This window comes from Perca flavescens, chromosome 10 (assembly GCF_004354835.1).
Source record: "Perca flavescens isolate YP-PL-M2 chromosome 10, PFLA_1.0, whole genome shotgun sequence".
NCBI lineage: Eukaryota > Metazoa > Chordata > Actinopteri > Perciformes > Percidae > Perca > Perca flavescens.
In genome coordinates, this window is record NC_041340.1 from 35058535 (window position 1) to 35071320 (window position 12786).

The 12786-nt window shown below is 42.1% G+C and overlaps 1 protein-coding gene across 1 annotated transcript in view; it reads right to left on the minus strand.

The window, feature by feature from the left end:
- Positions 1 to 7006, minus strand: part of gpc3 (glypican 3) — a 134484-nt gene extending 127478 nt beyond the window's left edge. Inside the window, exons 1-2 of the mRNA XM_028588837.1 lie at positions 6764 to 7006; positions 6534 to 6714 (exon numbers count right to left, since the gene is read on the minus strand). Coding sequence (XP_028444638.1) covers positions 6534 to 6714; positions 6764 to 7006 — 424 coding nt within the window. The remainder of the gene's footprint in view (positions 1 to 6533; positions 6715 to 6763) is intronic.
- Between the last annotated feature and the right edge of the window lie 5780 nt (positions 7007 to 12786).

The window sequence follows — 12786 nt, forward strand, 5'->3', positions numbered from 1 at the left end:
ATGAATTTGACTGGATCTTTGCCATTCTCACTGCCCTCCGGAATATTCACAATTCGCAGATTCGACCTGCGTGATCTGTTCTCGAGATCATCCACCCGGTCTAACAATTCTTGATTTGCCACTTTCAGCGTGTTTATCGTTACTTCAGCAGTATTCAAGCACTCAAAGTTCTCACCAGCTATAGCCTCCGTTGATGCTAGTCTGGTTTGGAACAAGTTGACGGTATGTCGTATAGCCTCCACAGCGGTCTGGAGTGGTTTTAGCGACCCTTGAATCAACGTGGAGATATCTTCCGTTAGAACAGATCTCTGCTTAGTAGTTCAGACACCAGTTGAGGCATGGATACAACATCTTCCATCTTGCCGCCAGCCCTGTCCTCCGCTATAGCTGAAAGTTTGCTAGCAAGACTAGCCTGTCGTGTTGACAGTATTTGCTGCGAGGATTTCGGTTTGCCACTCATTCCAGCCGTGACACAAAGTGTAGTATACGTTATCTCGCAAATGTATGATTCCTCAAAAACACAAATTGAAGCCCAGGGCGATGTTAAAACAGTATAATTTCAAAAGTCAACAGGGAGCTCCGTACTGCGTGTCTCACCCCCACAGCGCCACGCCGGAAGTGAATATATCCTTCTTACCTGTAAATATATTTATTTATTTTTTCGGGGTATTCCCTTTATTAAGTAGTGACAGTGGATAGACAAGAAAGGGGGAGAGAGAGATGGGGGACGGCAGCAGGTCGGATTTGAACCCGCGCCACTGCAGGACTCAGCCAAAATGGGGAGAACACTCTTACTGGGTGAGCTAGAGGCCGCCCCGTCAGTAAAAATATTTGTATACATACTAACGATCTCACACACCCCTACAGTAGACCGTATCATCTAAACCAGTCATTCCCAAACTGTGGTCCGCGGACCACTAGTAGTCTGTGAGGGTACTGCAGGTGGTCCGTGGAAAAGCAAAATAAAATACAAAATAATAGTTTTTTTAACCTTCATTTTACCAGGAAATTCCCAAAACAATTAAGAATATGTAGACTGATGTAACATTTTAATTTAAATTAAATTGTCTAGTTATTGTGTGATTACTTAAATAGGCTAGTGGTGCTCGGCCGTGACGTTCAAGTCCAAACTCTGAAGATTAATAATCCCCTAAAATCGCCAAAGATTTTGAAATTTTGACTATATCCAAGTGTTCTTATTACTGTATAGATTTAATATTCCATCGCTATAGAAATAAGTTGTTCAAATGAACCTGATTATGCCCTCGGGCGCTGGAGTAATGAATTAAATATGTGGCAGCCGTTGTGTGCGGTAAACTTTCTTTTAACGAGCCTGTTGCACTGATGCGATGACCAATTCTAGTTTAGTGCAAGTAGGCCTATTAAGAGGTGCGGACTAATTCAGGTAGGACTGTGTGTAGACACATATTTTATGTGTATTATGAGGTGGTCCACAAACATTCTTGATTACAAATAGTGGTCCACACACACAAAAGGTTTGAAAACCCCTGATCCAAACCTTGCAGCGCTCAACTCATTTCTTTCTCTCTCTCTCTCTCTCTCTCTCTCTCTCTGGGAAGCAAATTTACGAATCCCCACTATGGCCACGTCAAGACCCGCCCTACGAAGCAGCTTGATTGGTCGGGGTTAGGCATTTGACTTCAAGTGGTTAAGGTTAGGATAGCCGATTGGTCAGGGGATAGGACCTGAACAAATGGGGTTACGTTACCTTGCGTAAGCATGGACGCCTGGCCAATAAATGTTATTGAAGGGCGGGTCTTGGCGTGGCCATAGTGGGATTCGTTAAATTTGCCTGCGGGAAATAAAGCTGCCTTCAAGTGCGGTCGGAAATGTTGAAATCTATAAACCATCTGACGGAAAACAGGAACTGTGTCTACTTGTGCTGCACAAATTGTTGCATTAAAGATAGATAGCTCAGTTGGTAGATCAGGCGCCCATATATAGAGGTTTACTCCTCGATGCAGCGGGACTGTGTTCAACTCCGTCCTGCGGCCCTTTGCTGCATGTCTTTCCCCCTCTCTCTCCCCTTTCATGTCTTCAGCTGTCCTGTCAAATAAAGGCCTAAAAATGCCCAAAAAATAATCTTAAAAAAAAGAAGGCAGGAAATTAAGTGTTTGACATTGAAAGTTTTTCCCCCATAATGTTCCCCATGCCTCCCCCCCACCCCATTCTGAAACACAACGTACACTTTCGTTCATCTCAGAGGAGGAGAAAAGCTCCTCCTTTGCAGCACCACTGTTCCAGGTTTTTATGTTCAAGGAAGTGGCAGCTGTCAGCGCCGCCTCCAGCAAACTGGTACTAGTCATCCATTTAGTGAGAATCTGATCTGCTCCTCTCATCAATCCGGTTAGCAGGTTGCTGTCAGAGCTCCACCACATCCTCCGCTCCAACCACCGCTGACACTGATGGAGCTGCTTTCACACTCGTGTCCTGGGGTAAGTGCTCCAGTGCCTCTCGCACAAATACGACTACGCGGTGGCGTGCACTGACACCCAGCCTCCATTTCACCTCCAGACACTACAGCCACCCACAGCAAGAGCCACAACAAAGACATGAGTGCTACTCTCACAGCACAGTTAGGTTGGTGTTTTTTTCATATCTTCCCTGTTGCTTCTCTTTGCTTACTTCTTTTGAATCATGTTGGCGAAAAGAAAAACATCAATTTTGGTATTTTGGTGTTATGCCCTTTGGCTCCACATGATGCAGCATTATTAGAATTCAGTTTTTTTCCTTCCTGCGGACATCTCTCTGAATCAGCCACCTCCTCCACACCATACACCATATCAATACAGGTTACTTCACGGCTCCCCATTGCACACTCAGACACATACACACACACACACACACACACACACACACACACACACATATGCCCACACACACAGAAAGTGATACTTCCCCTCAGACAAATCACAGCAAGCTGTCCTCAACATTTAAGTTCATCAATCTTTCATTAGCTGTATGTCTCAATAAAGAACTTGTGTTTTAGTTAGGCCACAGAGAAAGCCCCCATTTTGCATTTACTCAAGAAATTTTTAGCAAGCACAAAGTTCAGAACAATTACAGCAGATGTAATTGTGGTTGAAAACCTTTAACTTATTCTGTATGAATAAATGACAAGGATGTATTATGGATGACCAAAAATAGGACCAAAAATGTGCTAAATATATGAGAAGGGGCTGCATATTTCATGCTTTTGTAAAATGTAAAACAAAAGCTCATTAAGACAAAAGTGGAAGCACTGGAATTTATGGAAATTCAACCGCAAGTACAAGCCTGGCGCCATAACTCTGTCTCGTTTCAGGATATTACTTTTTAAATTTTCATGCATTGCTTAAATATTGTCTAGAATGACGAAAGAGATTTCAATGTCATCACTGGATATAAAGGACAGTGTGAAATATTGGAAACATGCCTGGAAAGTTTAATATGTGTCACATAAGAATAAAAGAATAAGAAAAGGAAGAATGCATAGAATATCATTTATTTGAGAATAGAACGTGACTTTAGACATTTTTGAGAATAACGAAACATTTTGCTAAAGCTACATGTATGTGGATATATGGATCTACACAGAGAAATCTTCCAAAGCAACTGAATATATCAATGTGTGTAAGAACGAGTGGAAGCCGTGAATGATGATGTAATGTTTGGTAACGCAACTATTTCTGCACACACACTGAAAAACAATAAATCTATATTACATTATTTCAGTGGTTTCCAACCTAAGGGTTATAATGCTTTATATTATTTTCTGTCATTAATATAATGTTACATTGTCTGATGTTCATTTTAAACATGGCCAAAGCTTCAAATAATGAGGTAAACGTATGTAAAAGTAATCCCTGTGAGCAAAAGCGTCAGATTTCAGACCGTTCTGAACACTCTGATTCCAACTTTGACTTTGTGCCAGATTTCTTTATATGGTCATCTGCGCCGGGGACATTACTGCAGTGTAAGTCTATATCCACGACCATCCACTTCATGGACCGCTTCGGTGCTGCCGGAAATTCCGCCTTTTTACCTTCCTCTTCCTTTGTGTTGGCGTTCTAACCTCCGGTGGATTTGTGAGGACTATGGTTAACTGCTCCTCAGATCTCTGCAGGGTAAATCCAGACAGCTAGCTAGACTATCTGTCCAATCTGAGTTTTCTGTTGCACGACTAAAACTACTTTTGAACGTACACGTTCCACCAAAACAACTTCCTTCCCGAGGCTATTTTGCAGAGGCACTGTCATTGGCTTTACGTCCTCTTTGTTGCACGGCTATATGTGTAATAACATTAACAATAGTTGCAAAATCAACTATTTTTACCTCGGAAATATTGTTTCCTTTTCTTCTGAGATTATCAAAATCCAGTATGTAGAAATGTGTTGAAGCAGTAACTCCTCTTTGTCACAAACTCATTTGATGAAGATGTAAGCAAAATACAGAATATTTTCTTAAAACATTTGTATTACACCAAATAAGGGAATACTATGGACTATGCATGAACAAATATATTACTTTTGTTGCCAAAAATGCATGTTACCTGCCTGTTAGACTTATTATGAATTCATACTGTTATAAAACTCCCAAAACAGAAACACAAATGGAGTTATTTGGGAGGGCAGTGCTGAACACCAATCCCTGATATAGAGAAATATGACAAGTTATTGTATTTAACTAGGTTTTTACATCTGGCGTTGCTATAAAGCATAATTTTCTTTAACACTGTGAATATGTCGTCATTTTAGAATCATGTTCATAAGCCATTCACAAAAGTAGGAAACATCATACGATATTAAGATGGTAAGATTACATATGTTTTCTTTTTAGCTGGAACCAGGACGTGGAACAGAACATTAGAGGGCCAAAATGTTTTTGAATCTGCGTTCTACATTAATCTGGAAATCTACCGTACATGTATGAATTAGGTGCTTTATCAACAGTCACTTGATGAAGCACTGTACTACCAGCTCACTTAATAAAACCAGCAATTAATCTGCAACAGAGTAGCCGTGGGCATCATGGGAACGTGTAAACCAAACTACCTCTTAACTGGCCAAGATGAATTGTTCTTTGGCAGACTGGTGGATTGATTTCCAGTGTAAGTAATGGTTTTGAACTGCCTGGTGTGCAGGGTGTCCAGCTCAGACTGATGCCCCAGCGAAGGGAGGAGGGTAAATATTTCTCTTGACCTGCTACGATGTTTCTGGCAGATAAAATGCTTGATGACCTAGGTGGAGGGTGTGTGATTAAAGATTTATGCACGGAGAGATGGGGCTCAGTGGTCGGAGCTGCTTGCACCCACAGATAAGAGATTAATACAGGGGGAGGATGACAAAATATGCTTCAAAGGGCACCACACGTCTTTCCTGCTGTTTGATTTGAATCATTTTGTGATTCATTACACTCTTCCATGTTCACGGAACATTTAGCGTTATTTGGTAAACCCGTTTGAATGCGGTGGGAGTATGGCGGTGAGGATTGCATGCTGAGAATTGAGAGAAAATGTTAACCTGGAGCACTTCCTCCGTGCTGACATGACACTATAACGCCCCATTAACATTTGCAGCTGGCTGTGATTCAGCCACATGAGAGGGATCTCCATTTACATACTGAATCAGAATGCATGCAACAGGCTCCAGCAGTGCACAAACATGCTGTGTTCTGCAAAATAGGATGGGGAGGGATTTCAGTTGTTCCTCCATCCAGCTAAACACCTGAATTATTTCACCATTTGCTCAGTGTTTTTTTTTCCCTCATGTTTCAAAAGTTAAGGCACTTTTCTCAAGACCCATTCCTTCCTCCTCCGAGGCAGAGCCACTGACATTTGAGCTCCAGGGAACAACAATTACCCCTCTGAGTAATTGCATCTTTTACAGATTTGTTTTCAGTATGGCTACAATTCATATCACACCACTAATCTTTTCTGTGACAATATGGCTGAGGAAAAGCTGCCAAGAGACCAGCCTGAACATGACTAATATTCAACTTCATCATCTATTGAACAAAATACCCCTCAAGCTCAGCAGAAGATTCAAACCCACATAACAAATATTTGCAAAAAGAAAGATGCTAATATCTGCTTCTAGTTTTCAAAACCACTGACCTGATCAAACTTGGGTTACTTGGCTCCATGTTTTAATCAATACTGGAGCCAATCGATTTTGTAAGCTTGTTATTTAACAGTTAACCGGTGGCTTATATAATTCAACCTGCATTTTTAACAAGATGCAAACTGTCCAATAGATTTTTTTTTCAGAGCAGGTTGGTTAATGTTGAGCCAGAGGGATGGAGAGTGTGTGTGGGTTGGCTCTCACTGCCGATACCAGACATGTCAGCAGCCTTGGAGTGGGGAGTAAAGAACTGAAACTGAACAGTGGAATTGAATTTGAGTGTTTGCATTCAGAGCTGAAATAATAGAACTCTGTTTTAGCCTACAGACAATTTAAGGATGCAGTTACCACACATGCTGTGCGTAAAACCTATGGAGCTGCATGTACAAGCTTGAAGTTGATGACAGTTACCTGACACCGGGGTTTCGGGGACCCACTTGGAGCCCGGATGCAGAGAGTGAAAGACTGTGCGGACCTCCTGGCAGGATGGCATCTGTCCGCCGGGCAGGGAGAACAGCTGGAGGAAGGCGCCCAGAAAGAGCGCACTGTGGACGGATGGACCAAGCATGACAGGCGAGCAGCTCTTACTAGACTAGAGTAGACCAGACAGCGGGGATAAACTTCAACACATTCAAAGTTACAGGAGCATCCCGCGTTGGCGGTGATGAGGTGAAGCTGCAGCTCCCGGCTCGGCTCGGCTCGGCTCGGCTCAGCTCAGCATCCTCCCGCTTGATTTCCTCCTCCTCAACGATCCGTGCGCCTGGAAAGCTGCTCGCTGGAGCCTCTTGGCGAAGATCTTCCGATGGCTGATAACTTATGAGTCCCTCTTCACTTGCGGCTCTGACTCTCAGCTCGCTGCACAGATCAACGAGCCTCGGATGCATGTGCGCGCCCCCACCCTTACAGAAAAAAACGCGCGCACCAGCGTGAACCTGCGCGTTAAGACATCTCCCCTCTCGTGTAATAGCAGTGATGTGCGCTGGTACATTGGCTCTGTGTGGCTGCTGGAAGGGAAATAGAATGAGGGGAGTAATGCGGTGCACGAGCGCTGTTGTTGTGCTGGATAAATGGCACGGCAGTGTGTGTAATAGGAAGCAATTAGGCCACAGTACCAGAGGAGCGTAATGTTACCAGAAGATGCACATATATTACAATGAAAAGAGACACATAAGCGTCGGATATGATCTGAAAATGTGTTTTTATTATTCAACCACAAGGAGAAAGTGTACAGAAAACAAGCGGCATTCTCAGAAATGTGTACAAAGCAAGCACAAGTGAACATTAACAGCCTCTTATCTTTGATAGTTAGCCCATATAAATCTAACTCAATGACATTTCATTTTACACCGATTATTCCTTCATCTTCTCATCTTGAGTGGACAGTTATTTGGAAGCCAAATAACTCAGCTCCAAAGAGCCAATAAAGTTGAAATGGTGCCACCTAGTGTCCAGTCTGCATGTGACACACCAGAGAGGCCCACGTCCAACTCATCCTCTCTGCACATTGAACAAAAGTTCAGTAAGGCAGAGAAAGAAAAAAAAAAAACTATCTAATCTATCTGACCAACTTCTATGTGTTTCTACACAAATAAATACACACTAATACATGCAGCTGTTTACAACATCTGGCGGATTGCAGATGGATACTGTGCAATTTCTTTTCTTTTGTCTAGTATTAAAATTGTGAAGTCATCCACCTGAAAACAGCGAGACAAGCAGCAATGTCAAAGAACCTTAATTTTAAAATACCTGTAGAGTCTAACACACTAACAGAGGAGGTGAGGGGGGGTGTCTGTATAACAGCTGCTCTCTTGTGCCTGCGGTGAATACAATATTTAGTCTTTCAAGTGTTCATCAAAGCTTGGAACAACAGAGAACAAAAAAAATAAATGTATCTCTTCCTTTGGCTGTGCGTCTGAGGAACAGAGAGCTTTGCATGGATTTGCACAGCAGAGACTGGCAGAAGCTGAGAGCAAACCAACAAAACTCGCTGTAAACCCACATGAGTTCCACCTTCAAGTGTTAACAGGCTGATGTATGACGGAAGGTAACCCGCAATACCTGAAGTGCACAAACTGCAGTAGATCAGTATGTACTATCTGCACTGTGAGCACTTTGGAACTGCAAAGTCAACATGTTCTGCATAAAAGTTAGAAAGTCACTAAAGATGTCTGAGGGAATGACCCGTGCACAAACACATCAATAAATAGGATATTTCAGCTGTTCTTTAAGAAATGTATTGCTAGTTTCAAGTTTTTTGTGTGGGCATTTTAGGCCTTTATTTGTATAGGACAGCTGAAGACATGAAAGGGGAGACAGAAGGGGAAATGACATGCAACAAAGAAGTAAAGGAGTGGAGTAAACCTCTATATATGGGCGCCTGCTCTACCAGTTGAGCTACCCAGGCGCCCAATTTTCAAATTTTTAAGATGATTCTGCACTGTGCTACTTCTGTCTGTCCATTATCAGTTCCTATGGGTTAAAACTGCACACACACGAAAAAGAGGCTACAACATATTGGTTCCTCGCTGATAGGAACAACATACACACCTGAAACATATAGCTGTTCTAAAAGTAAAGACATGAGGCATTTCATCCCAGAGATAACGTAGTTTTCAGGGCAAATGTAGTGGGAAATATTTCAGATCCTGAAAAAGAACAAGCCCTCCAGCCAGAAGGAGCAACCAGGGCAGTAGATACTGAACTACTTCACTAACTACACTAGATGCACCTTAGCTGGAGGACCATAAGAGGCAGGGGGAGTCAGAGTGGGGGGGACTGATGTACTGGATTACTTCCAACTGCTCCCGGCAACACGCTTTCCAGTCTGGACCATCTGAAACAATACAAAAACCAACAAGATATATTTAAACCGTTCCTATAACTTCAATAAATGCGTTGCGGGCTGCAGCCATATGGATGGGTTTGCCTATCGTGCAGCGTGGGGTAACTCATTCAAACTTTTACGAGCGGTGACGTATAAAAACCTATAACTAAACTTCTACTTACACATCTTCAAGCATGACAAACCTTGAACATTTCTTTGGAAAAGCAGAATTATTTTAGAATAAAAAGTAGGTGATTGTTTGCCCTGCAATGATCATAGACAGGAGGTGGATATTTGACCCATCTCATTTCAAACAAAGACATCAAAAAATTATTTTAAATAAAATGACAAATAGTCTACCTTTGAAAGGGCACAAGTACTGTATAGGGTAGTCTAATTTAGTTGTTTCCATTGTTTAATGATCTTAATCTGAAAAATGACAAGTAGCCTAAGTATAAATGTTAAATGTAGTGAAGAAAACCTAATATATTCCCTCTAAAATAAGAAGTATTATTATATTATATATTATATAAAGAAGTAGAGTAACATAAACGGGAAATAGTCAGTTTAAGTACCTGAAACCTTAAGTACTTTAAGTAAATATAGTTTAGATCAGTTTAATAAGATCTTGAAACATTGTTGGAAAATATACTGCTTTTTCACTTCATATTTCATGTTTGTAGTTGGAAAGAAATCCCATGTTCACTGGCTGTTTAGGATAAAAACACTGACTTCAATGCAAAGCATGCACCCACGTGGGGGGAGTTTAAACTTTAGGGGCTCCATCTTCAAGAAACAGGAGCACAAAACGTGACATTATACAAAACACATTTTTATTATGAGCTATTAGCCTATCTTAAACGGGAAACCGTATAGGTTAGGCTACAGAACTGATCTATAATGAGTTAATAAAAGTGGTCGGAGCGCTATGTGTGCAGCTTCAATAAAGTGGCGCCAACAGCGTCTCGTGATGTGATGATGAGGGAGTCATCTCCCGTCGATTAAAAAAAATAATAATAATGATCTGAACCAACATAAACAGCAGCTGGAAAGCAGTGGGTGGGTGGGTGGATTTGGAACTCTTTGCGGATTGTTAAAATAGGGCCTGGATGAGCCCCTAACAAAGACTTGAGCAAAATCAACTTTTAGCAAACACACCCAAGTTATTATGACGCCTGAAGAACAAAATCCATTAGTTTCAGCATCCAGCTGACTACTGAATGATCTGATAAAAAAATATATATATACGTTATAGGCCTACCTTAAGATCAGTGCACAAAACGTGTCAAACATGCTCTACTTTTCTTTAACTAACCAGCAGTCCGATAAGGAGAAATGAGATCAACACTTTCCAGATTCAAACTTAAACGCATAACGACCACGTGCGTTCATCTGTGGTGGGATAAAGAGGAAGAAGCTGCAGGCGGCCTACCTTTGCTTTGCGTTGAGGTTTATTCTCGCACGAATCTACTATCGCTCCACACACCCTGCAGAAAACCCCCAGTGCAGCCTGCAGCCTGTACGTACCTTGGCCCGCAGATGTTGTTCCCTCTGCAGCCCTCTTTGCACAAACAAAAAGTTCTGCCATGCATGAAATTGGGAGAGCATCATTTTTGTGTGTTGTTTTTCTCTTTGTGGGGGTGGGGTGAGGGGCGCAGGCGACGCAATCTCTTGCGGATGTCGTCCTTTAAATCCTCTCACAAGAAACAGTGTAGGCTACTCTTCGGGTTTTAATGCACCGAATGTGGACTTTTCTTCTGTTGCGGCCTCCCACGGACAACTTTTCACAGTTTGCAGAGTGCGCTGCGGATAGCTTTTATTAACCTCGTCCAGCTCATCCATGGAGCTCTCTGCTGGTCAAAGGAACCCAGGAGGCTTGTGACCTGTAACCCCTGTAAACCCTGCCCCCCACAATATAAGCCTTCTGCTCGGTCCGCACGAGCACGTCCCTTCACCATCCCGGGCCGTCTCACGTGCACGCAAATATCACTCAATAACATTGTTTTTTTGCAACAGGAAAGGTTACTGAGATCCTAACCAACCTCTACTGAAAGACGCAGAGGCTTTTCCATGAAGCGTGGTGGCACTTCCTCCACTGTGGGAACGGGGCTGCAGCGTCGCCTCCTTACTTGCCTCCTTCCCCGATTGAACTTTAACCCACTTCCCCCATACTGCATTTGTTCTGCTTCTTTTAGGCTGCTGCGATTGGTTCGATTTAAGTGAAAGAAAATAAATTGCAGCTGCCTCATTCTGACTTTATTCTTTCCCCCAGTAGGTTTGATCTCGTGGAGCCTGTCAGTGATAGAGGAGGAAGGTTAATTGTGGTCAGTAGCAGTTTGAGCTGCTTTGCAGAAGACTAGGGTTAGCTCATGGATGGAAGATCATTTCGCATTATGAATTTAAATGTTACATTTAAAAAAAAAAAAAAGCCTGGTCTGGTGGAGGAATAATGACGTATTTTAGGTTTGAGTAAGTTTGCAGGAATTCTAATTGACCTCCACTCAGACAATAGACTGGCAGCCTATTGAGCAGGCCTCATGTTGGATACCTCCTGGTAGGATGGAATGTGTCCAAGTGTTTTGAACTGGGATTACAGCTGGGGGGGGGGATGTTCAGCAATATTCATTTGCATCACTGGATAAATAAGTTTGACAAGATGTAAGTGGCGAGTGACTTTGTCCACAATTATATTCTGGAGCTGAAGCTGCGTTTCAATGTACACAAATTAAACAAATATCCTTCCACTCATTGTTAATACCATAGTTTACAGAACATTTGAGTCTTGGTTAGAAGTCTTTTACAATCAGAAGAAAATGAGACTACTACAGACTACACTGACTGACTGTGGAAATCTAAATAGATTACTGAATTGTCAACATATTACAGAGCAACTACAGGTTATAGCATGGCCGCAGCTAACAATGATTTTCATAATCAATTTATCTTACGATTAGTAGTGTTTGATTCATCATTTAAGTCTAAAAAAGAAATTACAGAAACATTGCAAAAAAAAAAAATGACCTCCAGAATTCTCCAGAGCCCGAGTGATGGGATGTCTTCAGATGGCTAACCCAATAGTGTTCATTAGCCATTTAGACCTTTGAGCTAGTTTGTTATTACATGTACTGTTCCCAAAAGGTCAAGAATGACCTTCCATGCTCAACAATATTCAAATTTACATAAGCATACAAAACAGAAAAATCATTTGAATAATTTCACTTTATAAATTACTTTTATGATAAATTAAAAAACATTGTTATCCTGTTGATCCACTAAAAGTTTCAGGGCCATAGTTATACCAAAGGAGTTTGCATAGCTCGCACAGTATTCGTTATACTACTGTATCGAAAGCAGTAGGATGTGCAGGAGACTTCAGTCGGTATTAGAGAGATTGCTTTCACTGTGTCTGGAGTGAAAGTTGACAAGGATCGCTCACTTTCACATCTGATGAACCTGCAGCAGGTACAGAACACCACCAACGCAGGTGTTTTCACATGGCCGATTATAGGTGGAGCTACGCCGATAATTACGTGAGGTCATCCAACTACAAGTACCGATTAGAATGATCGCCCTCACAGATGTGCACACCCACACAGTAACGAGAAGAGGGCTAATGCTGCGTTCCAGACACAATTTTTAGTCACGACTTGGTAGCGTTCCAGGGTTCAGATCAGCCTTAACCTAACGCTGACGTTAGCTAGTGCTAGCTTCAACCATAGACCGTACATAAGAATGGACCAACAGATCCCGTGTCTCTGGACAGAGGCCAGTGAAGGATATTAGAAGTCACTTTTCCGGTGATGTCTGAGCGTTACTGAGCAGCCTCCAACTGACAGA